General features: G+C 45.5%; 1 protein-coding gene across 3 annotated transcripts in view; it reads right to left on the bottom strand.

Annotated features, from left to right (window-relative positions):
* Window positions 1-19,114, bottom strand: part of IRS2 (insulin receptor substrate 2) — a 28,246-nt gene extending 9,132 nt beyond the window's left edge. The window contains exons 1-2 of one of the 3 annotated variants that reach the window (XM_059466172.1): window positions 15,624-19,114; window positions 12,120-13,678 (exon numbers count right to left, since the gene is read on the bottom strand). In XM_059466172.1, coding sequence (XP_059322155.1) covers window positions 13,557-13,678; window positions 15,624-19,113 — 3,612 coding nt within the window. In that variant the 5' untranslated portion in view covers window position 19,114 and the 3' untranslated portion in view covers window positions 12,120-13,556. Of the gene's footprint in view, window positions 1-12,119; window positions 13,679-14,033; window positions 14,380-15,623 lie in introns of those variants that run through there. The other 2 variants (XM_059466173.1, XM_059466174.1) reach the window with 2 other exon arrangements.
* Between the last annotated feature and the right edge of the window lie 3,069 nt (window positions 19,115-22,183).

The following is a 22,183-nucleotide window of genomic DNA, read 5'->3' as shown; positions in this document are numbered from 1 at the left end:
AGCACTCTACCCAACAATATATGGTTAAGACATGTTATAAGGTGGTGAGGGGGAAAAGAGGACTGAGATCTTTTTTCAGCCAGAAAGGTACTGGACGCTGGTCAGCCCCAGGTAAGTGCTCTTGCCTCATAAATATTGTGGAGAGGGAACAGAAACACTACATCCAGGCACTCTTTCAAAGACTAATCCCTGCCTCCATCACTGCCAAATGGGCATAGGCACTCAGTATCAAAAGAGGCTTCAGATTTACAAGAGAATCCTAGAGGAAGACATTTATCTTCCAGAGAGCAGCATGTTTTAAAACACAGGGCTCTCCAGCTTTCACAGTCAACCACCCTCCTGTTCTGTAAACTGACCTTCACATGGCTTACCAAGGAGACAAACATCCCTGGCAGGACACACATTCACTTCGGCATCTCACCTGCCACCCAAACACACTGGATGGTCACACACTAAAGGTTAGCTGGCTGCTGCAGCTTTTGGACTTTCAGGTTAGGAGATGTGTCCAGAGAAATGCATCTTCTTGCAGAAGAGATACACAGGGAGAGAAGTGAGAGAAAAAGAAAGCAGGGAAAGCCTAAGTGGAACAACCTGGCATGCAGGAAGGCAACCTTTCCCCTACAGCTTTCTCTTCTTGCCACATCCCCACTTAAAACTTTTGAGCAACCTGAAGTAGGATAAACATTTTAAAGGATTGTTTTCCAATTTTGTCAATACTTTTCTAGAGATCTTTTATGGCCTCACCCTTGTCAATGTGAATCTGTCAGTAACAGAGAAGTGAGGAAAAGATGAAGCTAGGCAAGAAGTTTCATCATGTTCCATGATGAAAACACATCACCACTCCCTGAAACCATTTAGTGAAGTGAGCAATACAACACAAAAGTGCTGCACTGAAGCAGGTTATACTGTCCTCTAATCCAGTCTCCTCTCGCTGCCAGTGGGTCAAAAGCAGGTGCATACAAAATTCAAGATACAGATTTTGCAAATGGAGATATTACCCAAAGTTCTCTTTACTTTCTAATGATTTACCTATAAGGACAAGCCAGACTGTTAAAGACCATGAGCCAAGCTCTTCTTAACTTCTTTGCTACTGTAGACTATCAGCATTTGGCACAGTGCATACTTTCTGAAAGCCAGAATCACAAATTTAGCAAGGTGCCCCAACCCTGTTGATTTCAACATCTTCACATTTTTCAGCCTTAATACTTATCACTCTACAGAAGCCCACTAAGTCTTCTTGAAAACAGCCACTCTAACACAATCCCCCAGCAGACATTTCCTACTATTCCTTACATTTCCTACTATTCCTTCAACAAACAGTCCCGGTAATCAAACCAAAATGATGTCTCAAAGAATGATACTTGGATTTGTTATTTACAAATTTTCTTCTATTCTCCTTTGCATGAAATATTTTGCTAATAAGTGACAGAAAAAAATTTAAAATATTTTTACTTTGCATTTTTAAAACAAAGATGGGCATCTGTAACTTCTTACTCTGACTTTAAACCAGAGATGAATTAGCATTTCTTTCTGTAGTTGACATGGATTTCATAGCATAAAGAAGTTGGTATTATATTAAGAGATGAAAGGAAAAGATGCATTTTTGTCACACAGAAATGATAAATATCATCTACATATCACTCCCAGAGGCTAACTAATACTTTGTTGGAAAGCAGAGGCAAAAAGCTTAGTGAGCTGTTTAGAAAAGTAATTTAGGTGGTTAAATTTTCTGAGAACACCAGTTTTGAAACTGGATACTGGTCAGAAATTAATTTGTGAAAGCAGTAAGCATATAATTATGTCCTCTTTCTTACCTATATTTTACTCTCTTTCTCAAGCAAGAAACACAGATTATACTGAACGAATGCAATTGTTGCCAGCTCCACTGGATGCACCTTGAATCCTCCCCATCTAATAATTTACTGTAAAGAAAGTGAAGCAAGCCCAGAATTATTTGCTCTGCAAGATCAAGCAGGAACTAAAGCTCTGCATTTTTAAAGAAGGCAAGGTGAATGCAATGCACCAAGTTTACCCACCCTCAGGAACAAGAGTATGTGAGACATGCAGTCAATCAATCTCAGTTCAGAAAACAGCACTTATTTCATTGGTTTTTTTCAGCCATGAGACTGCAGTAGAAAATTTTACCTCCCTCAAGAAGAAACAAGCAAAAAAATCCAAAAAAACCCCAACCTGTAAAGTATGAAAAATATGATGCTCTCAGAGTACAGTGTGCTTTCAAAGCACTTTTCTCAAAGCTTCAAAGGGATTTCTTTTAAAAGATCCAAAAAATTAGTGTCAATTACTTGCAACATTACTAGCTCCAGTGCAAGATACACTTTCTTCTGTAATTAGAAGAGCTCTCAGTACTACAGAAACAGAGGTGTACTCTACTGTTTCACCAGGTTTTTCTTCCTCTCCCAAGTGCTCTTACGCAGGTGTCTTTTATTTGTTTTATCGCTCCCCATATTTGTTGCCAGCAAATATATTTACAAGCAATCAATTACACTCAATTTTCTAAGAAAGGCTCACTAGTACCAATATAGCATTTTTTAAAAATACATTTTACTTACAGCAATATGTCTGACCACACAACTATACAGCTGACACTCGCATCTTTTTGAAATTTTATTATGCTGCCAGGACTGTTTCTATAAAACAGATTAAAACCCATCTTTGTCACTTAAGATGGAATACTTTAGAGATTGGCTCTCATCCCACAATGCTTAGCAGAGAATTCCCCTGAATTTCAGGGAGACTTTCCAGCACATCAAGACCTGCATGCATTTTCTCCTACTGCCAACACTCCAGCTCTTTAAAGCTGCTTAGGACATCTCTAATAGGTGTGATGAGCACCCCAGGATATCATATTAAGGAACTATGACCTCCTGTAGGATACAATGCAGTAGCTGAGACTTTTTATAAAGCTATGATGCTGTTCTAGAACAGAAAGATCACAGGCACTGCCATGAAGAAATACTTTGCAGAACACCAGTACTTCTCCCAAGGCATCCGCACCTTTGAAGCCCAAGTTTGCCTGCAAGTACCAAAGCCCTGATACTGTTGCATAAATCACATATTGTGAGTGACCAGGAAATATGTTTGAGAGTGTTCAGTCAACAGTGCAGAAGCTGCACAGCTAGAGAGAACACAAATCCCTTTTAATTTCACATTTACTGAACAAGTACAATATATCATCAACTAACTCAAGTACAGTCCAGGTCAAGCAAGAATATATAACTATGTCAGCTGATCCACATACAAGTATCAGTCTTATTTCAAGTCTTTCTGCTTAAAATAAGACACTGAACAGTTCTCACAAGCTGCAGATCTCTGGAAGTTAGATGTTCCATTTATGCCAAGCATATAGGCTCCCTCTGTGATCAAAGGAGGTGGTTTTGTGGTTTGGATTCATCTCCAATCTCGAGAGGCTTTGACCAGCCTCTTCAGTACTGAAAGGCACCTGTATCCTTTGAAAGACTCCTTATGGAAGACAGATCCTTCTCTGAAGAGGAGTCTTTTGGTAGGCTCCTAAGGGGCAAATGTGGGCATTACACAGTTATTACTACAGTTCTGCATAAAGTGCAACAGCATTGGCTAGATTAAAAACAACCATCATATACCTGGAAATCTAAACCAGGAACACAGACCCTTAGGACATACTGGAGACATTTGTATTGCAAACTGCAACACATAAGACATGAAGCAGCTTCACTTATGACACATACATGAAGGTCCCTTAAGACTCCCCATGTCCTGGGGTTAACCTATAGCCTCTCCCTTTTTTAATTAGAGTCATGTTCATCAGACCAAAACAGGATCCCAGCACAGCTGAATTTCACAAAACCTATTAAGAAAAACACAGATAAATTGCCTCCTCTGGAATATCCTCCCTCAGCTTGCAAATATCCCATCCGGGCTAAACAATCCTATCAAAACATTTCTACAGCAAACACAAGCTGCTTGTTTACAACAAGGGAAAAAAAATCAAGCAATCAAAGCAACCTGAGGCACTAATAAAAGATACAGCAATTTTAAATGTCTTTCCCTTTGATGCCTCAGCCTCTCCAACAATCATCATCAAAAAAATAAAATTCAGATTCAATCTACATTTGAGACAAGGGACCACAGATACACTTTTGTATAGAGCAGAAATAAGTCTTGGACAAAATTATATAACCATGTCCACAAAAGATAGAGGAAATAAACCCAGCATGAACAGAAAGCTTTTCAAATTACAGTGCAAAATACCCTGTGGACTGTATTAGAGGTCTTTATTTCCAGTAGCTATTTTTAGCTAAAATACCTTGAAAAATGAATTGAAGAAATTAATTATTACTATTCCAGAAAGACTATTATGTGGTTACAAATGGCCAAAAAATGACCTAAGACAAAGAGAAGAAATGGTTCTGAGCTTCCCTATTAATATCTCATTACTGTTACAAAAAATCTCAGAAATCTCTGTCAAATTAAAAGTTACCACATTCCAGAAATAGGGAAGTTAAATAATATTATCACCATATACAGCAAGAAAAACACACCTACTAGGAAAAAAACTCCACGATTCAATGAAGAAACAGAATTCCAAACTTAGAAGATGGTAAGGCTGTTTATTCCAACCATTACAGTCACAGCCACTGTATACTATATCCTGTACCACTTATTTTCAATGTTTTTCCTAAACTAAATCAGAATTTACACAAATTCCTCTTGCTCCTGAATTAATTTAAAATTACCAAATATGAGGCAACAGGCTTTTATGTATCAAGCACCAACAAGGCTAATTCTTACCTGGAGTAAGAAAACAATGTGTATCTAATGCAAATAATGAGTTAATGTATTTTGAGACATACTAAAATGTTTGACTATGGAATCAAAACTAAGATCTTACTCAGGTACAAACACACACACAACACAACTATACTAATGAATAAGATAAAGCCACTTCACACCCCAATAAAACAATGGGTTTACACGGTAAAAAAAAAAATTAAGATTGCAAAAAAATTTAACATATGGATTCAATAAAGACTTCTTTGTCCACTGTTTTGACACCTGCAGCAGAACTTAATAAAACTTTGTCTTCAGAGCAGAATGAAGCATCAGCTACTCAGGTAACCCACAGAAAACAAATTGGAAAATCCCTCAAGAAGACAGGCAAAAAATGAGTGCCTGATAAAGGGGTTAAGACACCCAACTAAACACAGGATACACAAACTTCATTCCAGTGGGGGTGAAGAGTTTAAAGTTGTCTCTTATGCATCACTTCTAAAAATAACTATTTCCTATTAACATGTTCTGAAGTCCCAGCACCTTTTCTTTGTTATTGTTATAAACCCTTCATTCTGTTTCTCCTAGTCCTTATTAAGGATTCTTGAGAAAGCAGAGAGCATCTAATTACATCCTCTTTCTTACCCATATTTTACTTTCTTTCTCAAGCAAAAAACACAGATTATACTGAATGAGTGCAATTGCTGCCAGCTCCACTGGATGCACCTTGAATCCTTCCCATCTAATAGTTTACTGCAAAGAAAGTGATAAGGATACAGCATAAGCTGCACTAATTCAATGCTATTTCTCAGCAAAGTAGAGTAGAATACTTTAGCAAAGTAAGTGGAATACCAGCTCATCTACTTGACACAAAAAAAATCATAGAAATAACTCACAGTATGTGTTTTTAAAACAGTAAGGCTAAAATGTTGTCACCCTGTAAAAGTGACAACAGCCCATCTATGAGAACACAGGAAATTGAAAACATGAGGAGAAAACAAGTGAGAGGAATAGAGAATACTGCAGCATTTTCCCTTAATGCGACAGGATAGCACCCACATGGTGGACGCTTATGGCAAGTTAAAGCCTGCCATGCTCACGACTGATGAAGCAGACTCAAGACTTCAGGAGTAATTTCAGACTCAGAAGACTCCCTAAACGACCCCTCACAACTCCATCAAACAGCAGCCTGGCATCCAAACACTCCACACAGCTCATCCACAGCCCTGCCCTGCTCTCTCTGCATTCAGGCACACCACTTCCACTGTGCTCACTCAAGCTGCAAGATCTAAGCTGTTGTTCCAACTCAACTCCACAGAGTCAAGTGCACACGTACTAAAATAAATGTCCGTCAATTTACTTCCTGAGGGCTGAATCTGACTTCCACTAAAAATCAGTAATATTTCACTACTATCAAGTTCTGATTTTTTAAATTTTTTTTTTAGTAACAGATACACTCTCTCATGCTATCCCATCTTACAAACCTTTCGGTCCACTGTCCCTTGAATATTCACACTAACAGCAGGGAAGGAGTAGTATGAAAGAAAAGAGGACCTAATCTAGAAATCACAGTGCTGAAATACATCAGTGCATTTGTAGCTGGAAATCATCCTATTGGCTAACATTCAACATCCAATTATCATCAATTTATTTATTTATTTAGAGCCCACACAATTTACCATTTACATGAAAATACACCATTCAAGGTTAAAATTAAAAGCTCACTTTAACTGAATTTTCATCTGACATTTGAAGACTAAAACAGAACCATATAATAAATCACCTTTCTGTAGATAGCCAAAAGAAAGCATTATTATCCTAGCACTCATTAGAGCATGTTAAGAGTTTCTCTGGTATTTGTGAGAGTAAATACTAGACTATTAGGACTGTAAAACAGTAACTACTAACAGTTTTAAGTTTATGGCCAATTCTTTCAAGTATTCCGTGCATCAGAGTCATTCGTATACATACACATATATATTTTTATTCCTAATGCTCATCCACATAGTTAATTTTCTATAACCATTGGTAAAGTCATGAGCACTAATTCTGTAACTTCAACCTTCAGAAAGTAATGTAACTTGCATGGTTATACAAGAGTGACTCAAAATCCAAACATAACTGTTTGAAGTTTTATGCTAGATTAAAACTAATTAGTTGTAAACAATTTTTAATTAAATGACTTTTCATAGTTCACAAATAACTTCCATGGCAATCACCAAGACAAATCTTTCTTGTTTACATACAGGATTGTTACAATGAAAGTGTAATTTTTCCTTTAGCTATGTTAAAGAGATGGTATTATTATAGTTCTATTTCATTAATTTTGGCAGAACTAATTGGTCAGGAATGAAAGCTGTTGTAGAAGATGCAAGTCCAGCCTCCTATAAACTTTACCAAATGTTTATGATGTAAAAATGAATGCTGTTACAACACAACTGAGTGCAACTGACTTCCAGGAGAACTCTACCTCCACCTTCCAGTTCCAAATCTCATTATTCCATCACAAGAAGTCTTTTTCAAGTATAAGTGAAAATTTTGGTTAGACACAACATCTGATTTTGGTTTGCCTTTTCAAGTAAACTAAAAACAACTCACTGGAGTTTTTGAAAAAAATCACTACCAGAGGAACTAGCAAAAAGACTACACAAGAAATTCACTCCATAACTTCTCAGTAATTCAAGCACAGGAGAGACCGCAGTATTTCAAGCTGTCAATTTGATGATGTAAAAGTTTTGCATTAACTAGAAAACTGGTGAGGTTTGCATCCATTTGTCAATTCTACTCTTATTCTTTTAAATAATGCTAAAATGCAACATTACCAGTTATTGCCAGTAAGTTTCTATAGCCCAAATTATCTCTGTCAGTGCAGACAGACTAAACAAAAGTTATTGTTTTCTTGTTCTTGAGCAACTATTCAACACCACTGACTTCTACGTAAGAGTTAAGACTAACCCAGCTCCAAAAGATTGTCTATGCCTTGTACAATGAGTATCATGATTTCTGGTGAGAAAAAGTCTAGATTCAAAGCAAAACCAAACAAAGAAAAAATCACAAACAAGCAAACAAACAAACAAACAAAAACAAACACCAAACCAACCCAAAATGGAAAGAAAGTCTTCATAATTCTGATTTCCTACCTTAACTTGACAATACCACTCAATTTAATGAGATAGACATAACTGTCATAAACACTTAAAAATAACATACTGCCTCAGTGGACACAATGTAAGAGACTAATCAAAGCCAGCTTAGATCTTATTTCATTGACATGATTTTCCCACTGTTACTGGAATGATTTATTGATTTGTCTTTGACTGAAGAGAATCAACGTCCTCTGCCTCAAGTTGCACTTACAGTGGTGTTCTTAGTCTACTTTAAAGTACCTCTGAAACAGATTTGGAAACTGAAACTCAACAGAACAGAGTTTTGTATCACAGCACACATCAAACAAGTTTTACTCAATCACCACTTGGAGAAAGCTTGGAAAATTCTACAAAGTGCTCTACTATTTCTAAGAAACTTCTGCTGTTTGTGATTATCAGCAAATTTGCTATTTTGGCATCACACTAGAGCCCCAGTGCCTCCATTTCTGACCCCTTCAAACAAAAACAAGCTGCTCAACAATGTCTAATCCGTGCGTCATGTAATCCTGCTTAATACCCTACAAACTCTGGGTAATATTTGGGTAGTTTTTAAATTTAGCAAAGAACATCCTGGCCTAGTTCAAAGATACCCTTGCCTTGGGTAGTGTCCCCTAGAAACATCGCCCACACTTGTTCCAAAGAAGAAAAGCAAATGCACACTTAGGAGTAAGAGAAATGAACAAAAAATAAAAGAAGAGACTATGGTCTAGTGTCATAATGAAAACGCATAAAATTACAAATCAAATTATTGAAATAGGAACGCATTGTGCAAACACCAAGCACACCACTCAAGCAGAGAGACATTCTGACTTTCCAGGAGTGCTCACGGCCCCATGTAGCAGCCAAGCTCTCCGTGCTCACAGCGAGGGCAGCCAGCGCCGCAGGACAGACACAGCTCCACAGTCACCGACCCTGAGCCACTGACACACGGGACACGACACTGCCAGAGAGACAGAAAATCCCTTCCTTGAGACACCGCCTGCTTTTTGAAACATCATTATCTTACAAGTGGCTCATGCTACACATGCTACCAAAGAGATCCAAATTAAGTCTCATGATAATTCTTCAGCATACTGTCCTGCCTGTCCCACCTAAGATCTCTCAGAGCCTCAAAATAGGACAAATATGTTCCTATTTTGTTTAGGCTGTCAGGCAGACAGTCTCCAATCATTAGTCTCTTGTCAACAGCAATGCTGGGGTAGATTACTACTGTGTAGTGCTTGTAATGGCAGGTGCATGGCCCTGGGGCTGCCATCTGCCAGGAAGGAAGTGTTCTCCTCTAGGATGCTGAAGAGATTGACAAATAATGTAAACAAAACACTGAATCATCCCTAATCTATGCAATAAAGCTATTACATTACTCTTCTGCAGTGTAGATGTCACCATCAGAGGTGGGGGCTTAGGTTTGCAGCTTGAACTGTTTATTTCTAATTATTTTTGTGATTGATTTACTGAGATAAAAAACACACTCTGAAATAACTTTTGTTTAAATGAGATGGGCAACTCTGGATTTGAAAATAAACAAAAAAACCACCGTAGCATCAAGTATGTTTATTCTGGAAAGTATCTCCCCACTGTTCACTTGTAGCAAGCCTCTTTCCAGAGGGTATTTGCCTGCACTGTGAGCGAGAACTTTTTTTTTTTTAATTACTATTTTTGATACAGCTATACAGAAATTGGGGTAATCATCACTGATAAAAACAATTAAGAATGTTCCAAAGTATTTTTTTCAGCAAAAATAGTAACAGAACTCCAAGTATTTTCCTTGGTCTTTTAAATTAATTTCTAAAGGGATTTCTCATAATGAGATTGAAAATCTTTCCTAAACAGTCCCAGTTTAGTATCCAGTTTGTCACCTGAGCTACCAAGCAGTAGCATAACTCCATGGAAATAAGCAGGCACTCACCTATTCTTCAGGAAAGTTACTCATTACTGTTTAACTGGCCACACAGAGATTACAACCTACTGCTGTCTCCGAGCCAGCTTCAAACATTACTGGATGTGTTAGCACTTTAACACACTAAGAAATATTTTCAAGTGGCCCTCTGTAAAGATGTAAGCAATCTTTGCATTGGTTTTACTATGGTTTGCATCAGGCTTGTAATATCCAAGTTTTAAAAGCTTGTGTTAACTACTGACACAACCTCACAACTAAGGGATTCATTCTACATGTATTAGTGTAGAAACTGAAAACACAATCTGAACCAGTAATCCTGGCTTCCTCCAAAGCTGACAGAGATGAAGTGGAAAATGCATGCTACTTTATAGCGCGTATTTAAAAGACAATGGGAGCCACCTTTGCTGGTTCTGTTTACTGCTGCTGGCTCTCCAGAGCCCTGGCAGACTGACTAATCCAAGAAACACACATGCAAGATAGCTAAAGGCAGTTGACACAACCACGAGTGCAAAAAAACCCCACCAAAACAACAACAAAAACAAACAAGTTTTCCTTTGAAAACTGCTACAGGAGAGCCAGTGTTTTCAACAACCAGCAACAACGGGACTATTGAGCTGAACTTGGCTTTTCAAAGCTGCCACTCTTGACCCCCCACACACATACACACAAAACTTTAAAAATAACTACATGCCAGACAACAAACACAAAGAAAACATATCTGAACTTTGGAGGTCACTACACCATCTTCTGAAAACTCAAGGGATAATACTGATTTCCATGAATACACAGATCACTTCAAAGCAAACATTGTAAGAAACTACAGAAAAACCCAGAGTTGTGCAACTTTCAAAATTACACATCCTAATTCAACAAATCAGTCACCATATACACTTGAAATTGCTATTACACATTGTGTATCAACTTAATGTTAAATCTTCCACAAAATTTTCTGTATCAGGACTTAACACAATGAACACAGACACAAAGAACAAAAACATATGGACAACCAGTATAAAAAAGTATACTATATTTCAACAAATTCAGAAGAAAAAAGCCACAGATACAACCATTTCTTAGATGTTTATTACTTTAAAAAGAAACATATTAATAGTGCTTTTAGAGAAAAACTTATAGACAGAAAATACCTGAATGTAATTATGCTGCCATTTAACTGCTGAATAGGGAGGGAAGTCAGACTCCATACAGTAACTGGCTAAATTTTTCAGTGGATGCTTGCTGTGTTTCAGCTTATAAACCACTTCAGCATTCCAGTGTAATTAACACTACTTAAAAATAAGAGTAAACCAAGTGTAAAGAAACCCACGTTAGACTCTCTTTAGAAACAAAAAAAACCCCAACAAAAACAAACCAACCCCACCATATAAAACAAGCCCTAATGCTATTTCTGCTCAAACACTCCTTTATTCTTCTTACTTACAAATGAACATTAGTCTCTGTAGCTATCTTGAAAGAAATCAAGTAATCAGAAGCAATCATCAACCTAAGCATTTCCTCTGCCTTGAGCCATGACTGTACTGGTTCATTTTAGAACAAACCCACCATTCAATCTGGTCTATAACAATTTATCTTAAATGACTGAAAGTAACCATGACATTCTTCCTATGAGCAGTATAGCTAAACATAATTTTAAGTATAAAGCAAAATAAAGTCTAATAGATGTCTTAATATTCTATTTGTTTGTAACAAGCTGACACCCATATAATCAACATAATTTAAAGTATTTAAAGCTTCATTTAATCCTAGATAATTTCAGTCTACATTTTGTGTTTCATGAGTGGCACTGCTAGGTTCAGATCCAACCATTTTGGTTTGGTCACCTGCAAAGTGTCATCTGAAAGACAGTAAGTGAATTTTGAGACATTTAAAAGAAAACCTCAAATTTTTAATTTTAAGTGTGAGTTAAAGATTCAAGCTATGTAAGTTATTAAAAGTAGCTCAGTTCTTTCTGCTGCTGGTTTGATGTTCTTACAGAACTTAGCAGTAAGAAAAACTACTACAATGGATTTATTCAAAAAAGACTTCAAAAGATGTATAAGTTTCTAACAAAGCATATAGTTCTTTTAATACTTTCAAGAAGTTATTTTAAAATGAGCATTAATTTTGTTAAAGAGACAAGCATTCTCATGTTGCTCTGAGAACCAAAACTTTTTGGCAGTTGGCATATGAAGAGGAGGTCAAAAAAACAACTTAATAATACAATTCATTGTGTAAAGTAATCCCAAAGAAAAAGACAACAAAGTTTATGTCTTCCACAATCTAAAACACCATCAGAAAGACAGAGAAAGAGATTTCTTAAGATAGGCTTTTTATTTAGGTACAACCATAAAACCCTCACAAAACTGACAGAGGAGGGAAAGAACCCTCAAGGGTTTTTGCATTATTACATACAGTATCTGTTCAATTTTAGAGAACTAGGCCAACTACTAGAAACATCTACAAGTTGAAACTACAGAGCACTCTGTGAATGGAAAAGAAAACAAAATTAAAGATAACCCACTCTGGTGATTTAGACTAAAGAAAAATCCCTATTATACACCCACTAAATTTAACGGTAATCTTAATTAAGAATTCCAGGATTACACAGAAAGGGTAAAATCTTAACCTCACTGAAACAGAAACAAAACTCCTATCTGACTTCGACTTTGACTTCAGAACTAAGATCCACCATAAAAAGTCACATCATTGTTGATTAATCTGTCATAAATACACTGGAATAAATAATTCACACTTTATGAGAAAAATTAGTGTAAACATCTCCATAAATAATGAAATCCATTCACAGTCTATGTTTCTAAGCAAAAAAAAGTCATAGTTTAAGAACAAAAGCTAGTTATTAGCAAGTAACAAGTTTTAACCCAGCAATAACAGTATTATTTTATTTACATATCAGCGGAAGGCAATTGTTTCTCCAACTCCTAAATATTTGCACATTTTTAGAACACAGTAGAACTAAATGAAGTGATAATTTCAAGCAACATTTTAACTGTTCTGTTTTGACAGTGGCTGAGGATGCACTCCTTGCTCTTGCCATGACAGAATAATAAGGACAGAGACTTCCAAAAGCAAAGCACTCCCTGCAGCAGAGGCAAGTTACTGATAGCAGAAAAATACACTACACATGGAAGCCAGCCACCTTTAAATTATACAAATCATTTTCCTGAAAAGCATTTTTTCCACATGAAAATATAACTACAGTTAAAAACAAAGTTTGAAAAAAGTGCAAACTAAACAATGCTGATTATATAAGCTCTCTTGTGCAAATCAACATTTTTACAGAATTATATTTTCTCAACTCTACCCAAAATACTTTTGTTGAAGTAATCTTTTCTATGCACAAAATACAGTTTTCTTTAAACAGAATATGTTTCTCAGTAAAACATAAAATTCTCAGTAGTCTCCCAAATCACAATGTTTGAAACTCAAATACATTAGCAAAATTCTGGGTGACCTTTTTAAGCACTGGCAGAAGACCTAGCATAAACAAACTTTAGCGTGAAATCCCAATGAAAACGAAAAGGGAAACTAGGAATTTGCAGAAGTTTATTATTTGATTAAACTTACACCAATGAAGTCCTTTATGATTTATTTCTCCTTCCCCACGCTATGACTTTCCCAGATCGGCTGCCACAAGTGCAATTACCCTGGTGGTGTGAGGTTCTTCCTTACTACCTGCACCTGACTGGTTCCATCCATCCATCCCTGCATCCCGTACCTCTGAGTGCACCCTACAGGCTGGCACCCTTCTCAGGGAAGCGAGGTGCTGGAGAAGACAGCCCACCTCCTACAGATAGGGTCAATCCCAACGAGCCTCCCCGCACCACTCCTCCATGTGATCTGCGTTTAGAAGCTTACGGGAAAGAGGAAAAACAAACACACATGCAGATTAAATATTAAAATAAAGACAAGCCTATAACCGTCCTTGGACAAACACACGCAGCAGCAGCACTGAGCCCTCTCCGCCGTAAAACCACATGAACACGGCTGCGTTCTCTGCATTATCCTTTTGTTTACAGGCTGGCAAGGACAGAGCTCGTTTCCTTCTCCTTATCTGACCGCCGTCGCTCCCATTCCCGCGCTCCCGTGCCAGGTTTTCCCGGCCACCGGTGCCGCCCCCTCCCCCTCAGGGCCAGCGGCTCGGGAATGCTGTGGAAACAGCTCTTTCCCAACACCGGGCTCCATCGGCAATCGGGGCTGTAGGTGGCTCGAGACAAGCTCCTCGTTTCTGCGAAAAATCCGTTTGCAAAGCAAAGGGCCGTGACGGTCTGGGGCGCCCGGGGCCGCCATCCCCAGGCCGGGCAAGGAGAGAGAGCGGGAACCGCAGCATCGGCATTGGGCTCGGGCGAGCCGCAAGGATCCTGAGAGCGACCCCAGCAAAACTAAACGCAACAGACAAATAAGGCTCGGCCCTCAACCCTTCCAGTCATTCAGAATAAGCCTTCATCTTTTCGAACTCTGACACTGCATTCAACAATCCTCTCGTCTTAATTAGGTTCAAAGCTTGCTCTGCAAACGGTGCGATCTCTCATCTTTTCCATCTTCCTGTACTTCCTATCAAAAGAAAATATTTTCTTCTTCAAAATCTACTAGCTACTAAGGAAACACAAGGAAAAAAGCCCTGCATGTGGCTCTTACAAGCTTTTGCTGCTCACTTGTTATGGATGCCTCTATCAGCACTGTGAACAGAGAAGCAATACCTACTCTCCTCCAAGCAGCTACTACATGGCCTGTCATTTCCCCCAGCTATACCCATAAACAATATTACAGCTTGAGGGCTTGAGTACCATGTCTTGCATAAATCCAAGAGCCAAGAGAATCCTTACAAGTATCTCATTATTAACTTTTCCTCCTCGACAGACTGGCTGCTCTGTGCCCTCCTCAACCAGCCCCCAGTTCCTACAAACCCTCACTCACTGAGAGAGGGTGGAGTTCTATTTCAGGGAAGAAGGAAGGGTATTTGTTTCTTTCCTTTTTTTTTCTCAGCATAACCAGCACCTAATTAAAGGAATAGCTACATACTGAAAATGAAAATTCCCTCTCACTCTAAGTTTCATATTTCTTCAGTTTGACACCCAACATTTGCAATCCATGAGCCCTCAACTGGAACATTGTTACACACAAACACAGGCTGGGCCCTTAAATGAAATATGCAATACAGCATACAACAGCTCAAGCATATAGTGACTTCTGGAAAGAATTACCATTTTTAAAATTCACATTCCATGCTCACTATGATTTACTGATAAACTTTTGCAAGAGATAAGGTATTTCAAAACCATGATATTAAATTTATCCTTCTCAATTTGATATTCCAGACCTTCTCAGCTAGAGAGCCAAGGATTGTTTCTGTAATCTGATGTCCTCTATCAAACAATGCTGGTTTTAACTCAATCATTTCACATTTTTAAATACTATTTAGAAGCTGCATTAACATAAACTGTTTAGGTCACATTTTCCAAACACTTTCCAAAATCTTAAGAAAACTCTGAATGCAGCCCAAACATAGAAACTGTGTAAACAGCAGCTTCTCATGGGGTACCCAGAAGTATAAACACATAATAACGGCACAGTAGTACTGAAACATGAATAAATATTCCAAAGTTAATCCTTTTTCCTCATAGAAAGAGCCACAAAGTTCCTCCAAGATTGCTTATTGCAGGACATGTAAAAAGGGATAAAAGTGATTTCTAAGGAAGTGAAGAGGGATAGTGCTCTACACAACAACACTCAACCTTGTGATGGTAAACACAAAGCACAAACACGCACAGCAGGCACTGTCAGATGTAGCTACTCACCTTTCACAGCACTGGCTTCTTTCAGGTTGTGAGACAGAAAGTCTATGCTGGCATAGGTGCTCATCTCTACTCCATTGATGCCCCCATTCAGGAGGTGCCTAGCTTTCAACCTGGATTTGTCACAGTTTGCCAAGGACCCATCCACCACATCAATGGCGATGTAGTTGAGGCCATTCTGGAAGCCAGCTGAGGTCTCCCGGCACATGGGACTGCTACCCTGCTCCTCCTCCAGGCCTTCGCTTTTCCTGAGGGACACGTTCTCCACCGAGGCCGAGTTGTGTCGTTTGGGGTTGTGTGCGAAGGAGGGGGACACTGGGGTCACAGTGGTGGTGGAGGAGAAAGTTTCTGAGCTGTGCCTCCTCCGCCCCTGGGGGTCTGCCCGGATTACTTTGGCTCCCCGATTCGGGTCTGGGGGAGGGCTGGAGAGAATGAAAGCCTCCACCCCAGAGAGGGTGAGCCTCTTCACGCCAGACGTGGGGCTGGTGACCCGGGCACTTTCTGGTTTCTGAACAATGGGTTGAGGTGGGGTAGTGGCCATGCCAAAGGTCATCTCAGTGTAGTCACCACCATCCGATGGGCTGGACGAACAAGCCATCCCCACAGCCGCCTTCAGGTAGCGCCCATTGGGCTGGCTGGTGCTGGAGGAAGAACCCGGAGAGAGAGCTTCCAAGGAGCCCACTGAGACCGTGCCCGACTGGGAGGGTGACTGTGACCCGAAGTCAATGTTCATGTAGTCAGAGAGAGGGGAGCGCCTCTGCCCCGTGCCTGACCCCAGGGAGGAGGCTGGGCTGTCAGCAGGCAGCGAGGGGGGAGAATAGACGGCAGCATCCCCGAAGTCAATGTTGATGTATTCACCGGGGCTCTTGGGCTCCGGCGGCAGAGGGTGCTCGTTCATGCTGGGCAGCACCGTCCGCAAGGTCTCCAAGGAGAGGCGGCTGGGCCGGGCCGCCCGCTGGCACCGCTGGCTAAGGAAGCTCTCGGTCCGGCTGTGCCGCAGGGGCGAAGGCACCGTGTGGCTGGAGGGGGCGAAGGTGCCTGCTCCACACACCGCCTCCTCCGGGATCATCCTCCCCGGGGAGTTCATGAACACGTACTGGTCGCTGTCCTTTGCCAAGCCCTGGCTCTTGTAGGAGCGGGGTAAGGAGCTGTATGAATAGCAGCTGGGCTTTGGCGGCTCACTGGACCCATGCCCTGAAGGGGCAAAAAAAAAGTCCGGGGGGGTGAGGGAGGGAGCTTGGGGCCCATTCTGGGGGTCCCGAGGGGACATATTGATATAGTCGCCGTTACTCAGCCTTCCGTCTGAGCTCTCCATGGACAACTTGGAGCCGCACCACATCCGCATGTACCCGCTATCGTCAGGGGAGCTCTCCCCAGGCGAGCTGGTCTTGTAGCTGCTCCCGTTCCCCGGGGACCCGCTACCCACCCCTGCCCGGGGCTGCAGGATCTGCTTGGGGGCAGACACGCTGGTGGGGCTCATGGGCATGTAATCATCGCTGCCCCGGCTTCCCTGTCCTAAGGCTGCGGCCACACCGGGGGTCATGGGCATGTAGCCGTCATCATCTCCCCCTCCTCCCCCCACTGCCGGCGGGCCCAGATTGGTGCTGCTGCTGCCGGAGCTGCGGTGAGAACCGATCTCGATGTCCCCGTAGTCCTCCGGGTAGGGGGTGTAGGTCACTTTGGGGGAAGCCCCGGCTTGGCAGGAGGAGAAGAGGCGGCCGGCGCTGCCGGCGAAGGTGGCGCGCATCAGCGTGTACTCGTCGAGGGAGGCGGAGGAAACCTGCGGCGCGGCGGGTCGCTGCCGGCACGGCGTGGTCAGCGAGTAGGTCCGCTTCCGATGGCACCTGTCGCTGGCAGCGTCGGGGCAGGGCCGGTAGCAGAGACGGCCACTCGGGGGCCGCTCCATCGCCATGTAGCCGTAGAGGTCAGTGCCGCCCCCCGGGTCCCGCACTGGGGGGGTCTCGGCCACCGACTCAGGGGTGTTGCTGCGGTTGCTGGCAGTGGAGGAGGAGGAGAAGGGCCGGAGGTCGCCGCCTGGGCTGGAGCCGTACTCGTCGAAGGACATGAAGCCGGCGTCGCTGGGGGAGCCGGACACGGAGGCGCTGCCGCTGGACGGGCGCTGAGGGTGATGCGGGTGGGCAGGCTCGGAGCCGAGGCCGCTACTGGAGGAGAGGCTGACGGGGCTGGTGGCGGAGGGGGGCGAGTGGGAGGCGGGCATGGACATGGAACGGCTGCTCTGCAGCCCGCCGCCGCCGGCCAGCACCGGGAGCAGCTTCCCCGCCTGCCGCCCTCCGCCGCCGCTGAGCGTGTGCGAGCGGCTCAGGGGGGTCCGCACAGGGCCCGGGCTCATGGGGCTGCCGGCCGCGGAGCCCATACGGCAGCCGTCACCCTCGCTGGCCGTTCTCACCCGGCACGGCGTGCACTTGGTGCTGGCGCCGGCGGCGAGGCTGTCGGTGCGGGAACGGCGGAGGAGGCCGGTCTGGCTGGGAGGCAGGTTGACCAGGTGGTGGTGCCGGCGACCGGGCACGGTGATGGGATGGGTGGCGGAGACGCCGCTGCCGCCGGGCCCGCCGGCCCCCCCGGAGGAAGATGAGGAGGAGGACTGGCTCTTGCTGCGGGGCCGGAACTCGGACAGCTCCTTCAGCGCCTTCATGGCCTCCAGGATGGTCTCGTGGATGTTCTGGGCCACCACCGAGTCGTCCGCTTGCATCCAGAGCTCACCGGGGCCGGTGGCGGCCGAGCGCCCCACCTCGATGAAGAAGAAGCTGTCGGAGTGGCCGCAGCGGCGGATGTTCATCAGCTGCAGCGTGACCGAGGGCAGCTCGCAATTGAGGCGCACGAACCCAATGGTGCGGGCTGAGAGGCAGAGCCGGTGGACGCCGGTGAGGTTTTTACTCTGACCCAAGCCTTTGGGCTTCAGCGTCACCTGCCAGACCTCTCGGTAGGCAGCGGTGGCCGGCGCGATCAGCCCGTAGTTAAGGTCTTCGCCGGCCGCGGCCAGGGAGGCGGCGGCCGCGCCACAGGAGGCGGAGAAGGGGGAGGCGAGGTGGCGGTAGGGGGACCCCTGGCAGGCCGCCTTGCCCTCGTTGAGCAGGTCGGTGAGAGCCCTGTACCAGCCCTCCTGCTCCTGCTCGTTCTCGGCCGCGACAGCGAAGTACTCGTCCTTGGTGTAGAGGGCGATGAGGTACTTGTGCTTAGCGTCCGCCCGCTTGTTGATGTTGAGGCAGGAGTCCAGGGCGATCACCCGCTTCGGCGCCCCAGACTTGTTCCTCCATTTCTTCTCGCTCTCGTAGTACTCCAGCCGGGCGCCCCCCGCCTCCTCCCCGCCGCCACCGGGGCCGCGCAGCACGAAGAAGCGCTTGTGGCCGTGCTTCTGCTTGCGCAGGTACCCGCACTTCCTGACGCCCTGGTTGTTGTTGTTGTTGTTGTTCAGGTTGGGGCCGGGCGGGGAGCTCAGGGGGGGCAGCAGCCCCAGCACGGCAGGGCTCGCCATCCCCAGCCCCGCGGCGGGAGCGCCGCCCGGCTCCTCTCGCTGCTGTCGCCGACGCTGAGCGGATCCGGAGCCCGAGCGCCGCGACGAAAAAAAAAAAAAAAAAAAGCAAGAAAGAAAAAAGGAAGGACGGAGGAAAGCAGGTAAAATAAAGTTATTCCTTCGTAGAAGAGCGCAGTGCTCGGAGACGCAGCGGGATCCTCCGCTGTCACCTCTAGGCAGCGGGTGCTGCTGGCGGCCGCCCGGCGTCCTCCCCGGCTCGAGTACCGGCGACGCCGCGAAGGCTCCCCGACCGCTGGTGCTGCCGCTGGTGCTGCCGGCGGGAGTTTCGCCGTAAGTAACACATCGCGCACCGAGTGCCCCAACTAAAGAGCAAAACAACACGTGACCGCCGCCTCACCGAGGCGCTCACACACCGAGACGGGGCGGGGCGCCGCCGCCGCCGGCACCGCCCCGCATTGGCCGCCGGGCAGCGCGAAGGACGGCCGCGGCCTTCAATGGGGCGGCGGGGCGGGCTCTCGGAGCGAGGCGGCGCGACGCCGTTGGACGGCGGGAGCCTCGCCCCCCCGCCCCCTTCCCGCCCCTCGGCGTTCCCGCCCCCAGCCTCCGGCCCCCCTCGGGCACAGCGCACCCCGTTGCTGTCGCCGCTGCTCTCAGCGCACACAGCGCGGAACGTGCCGGGGGCGCGGGCACGGCGGGGAGGTACGGTACATCCGGCGAGCCCCGGTGCTGGCCCTCGCCGTCCCTCGGGACACGGCGGGGCGCCGGCGGAGCTCGCCGAGGCCAAATCAGGTGCTGCGGACCCGCCGGGCGGAGCTTCCGGCCGTGCGTGAGCGCCGGGCGCCCTCCGCACGCCCCCGCACACACGCGCGAGTGCGTCAGCCCTGCCCGCACACGCGCGGCGGCTCCGCGCGCTCCTCCGCGCGCTGTGTCACAGCGCCCACGCGCGCGCGGCCGCCCCCGCGCCCCGCCCGCAGCGCCCGCTCCCCGCGGAGCGGGAAATGCCACCCAGGGAGGGCCGGGGGCAGGGGCTGCCGCTGTTCGGCCGTGTTCATTAAACAGCACTCATTTATCGGGCGCTTCGCTTTAGTGGAGAATAAGGGCAGCGTCCGCGTTTCCTCTGGAAACGATCCCGGCCCCGCTGGGGGATCGCGGCGCGGTGATGACGGAACAAGCGGTGGCGGGGGCGAAGCGGCCCCAGGGCCCCCCGCCTGCCCGGGGCTCCCTGCCTCCTGCTCGCCCCCCCCGCCGCCGCTCCCGCTCCCTCACGGGGCTCGCAGGGGCTCCGCGGGGCGGGGAAGGACGGGGGGGTGTGCGAGGTGCCGCGCTTGTTTACCGGGACCCGCGCGCTCGTCACCGGGCGGGCCGCGCCCGGGATCAATGAGCGCCTTTCTCTCCCCTCCACCGGGGGGAGGTGAACGGCGCGGCGGGGCGGAGGGGCCCCGGCCGGGGCGGGCGGCAGGAGGGGCGGGGGTCTGTCCAGCCCGCATGTTCCTGTGCGAGGCGGAGCGGGGGAAGGAAGGGGGAGCGCAGGGGCCCAGGCGGGGGCTGCGGGGCGGGGATGCCGGGCCGGGCTCTCGCCCCCCGATGAGGGCGGTCGCGGCGCGTCACCGAGCGCGCAGAGAGGTGCGGAGAGGACAGCGATAGTAAAAGTCGAGGGATGAAGGGAAGAAGCTGTACTGACACCGTCCAGCCGGTTCCTAACCGCAGCCGCATCTCCGCCGCCCCCGGAGCGGCTGGGGAAGCCTCCCTTTGCACATGCCCGGGAAGAAAAGTGAGGCTGGGGTCACGCAAACACCCATGCGTGTTTTCCCGTCTCTCCCTGGACTGCCTTCGGACACTCTTTCATTTGTCGGCTTGCGCCGAAGCTGAAACAGCCAAGTTTGCGAGTAAAGACGAGAGGAAAACACCCCCACAAAAACAACACCACAAACAAACAAGCAAGGGAAAAAAAAAGACGAAAGTGATGCGGCGCTTCCAGCTGCCGCCGTGCGGGGCCGTGGCCGAGCTCTCCCGTGTTCCCGACGGGGAAGGCGGCGGGGCCGCCCGCAGCCCGCACAGACCGCGCTTGCAGCTCAGCTCCGTCCTGCACGAAATTCTCCGCGGTTTGGGTCATAAAAATTCATTTAGAAATTAACAGCTGTAACGGGGTGAGAGGAGTGTGATTGGAAAAGACTTCACTGTAAACACCAGTATGCTGCAGTAAAGCATCGTATGAAGGAAGAATTGTCCCATCGTTTTATGGGAAAATAATAACATTAACATTAACTAGTGCTTACCGGGGTTTATTAAATTTAGGGGGAGTCAACGGAGTTAGAGATTAATTTGAGATCAGAGGCACCAACCTCTCTGCAGAAGCAAGAAAAGAGCGTAGTCTTAGGCAAGGTACCTGTGCCCTCTCTGTACCTGTGTGATTCTTCACAGAAAATGATGCTGACAATCTCTACTGTCCTGGGAACGTGCTTGGATTTCTGTATCTGGAAAAATGCATAGAATTGGTAATTGTAAACTTACATTATATGTAATGATTTTATAAGAAGTCTCAGTGAGGACAGCTTCTTATGAAAACTCAGGAGTAGCTGATTTTCTAGCCATGACTGTAGTGGGCCGAACTATCTCCTATATCCACGCTACCAAAGATATAAGGGAGTTAGTTATGTAACTAAAAGTTTCTTGCCACTGGGTGATCTGGGCCTATAAACTCCAACTTTTTTCTGCAAACCCCTTGGGAATTTGAAAATATTTCCCCCGGGCATTTATGAAATATATTGGTGACCTTAAGCAAGCATTCTTAGGTCTGAAATGTCAAAAAGATAAATATTATTTCATCTACTCAACACTGTCATATATGTTATTCTTGACCATTGGCAGATTAAAAATACTGGCTATAGCAGCACAGCTTTGTTTACAAACAATTTCTGTGACAAAGACATTAGGATATACTAGAATCCAAGTTTGCAGTTTATAATTTTTACTTCTATATTGGCATAGATATATATTCAGCAGCTCATTTTTTAGCAGAGTTTGATTCATAACAAGCATTATTTTTCCATAGTTATGTTTGGGGCTTTTT

The sequence above is a fragment of the Ammospiza nelsoni genome, chromosome 2, assembly GCF_027579445.1.
Source record: "Ammospiza nelsoni isolate bAmmNel1 chromosome 2, bAmmNel1.pri, whole genome shotgun sequence".
Taxonomy (NCBI): domain Eukaryota; kingdom Metazoa; phylum Chordata; class Aves; order Passeriformes; family Passerellidae; genus Ammospiza; species Ammospiza nelsoni.
Note: the sequence above shows the minus strand (reverse complement) of the source record. Positions and strands in the feature narration are given on the sequence as shown.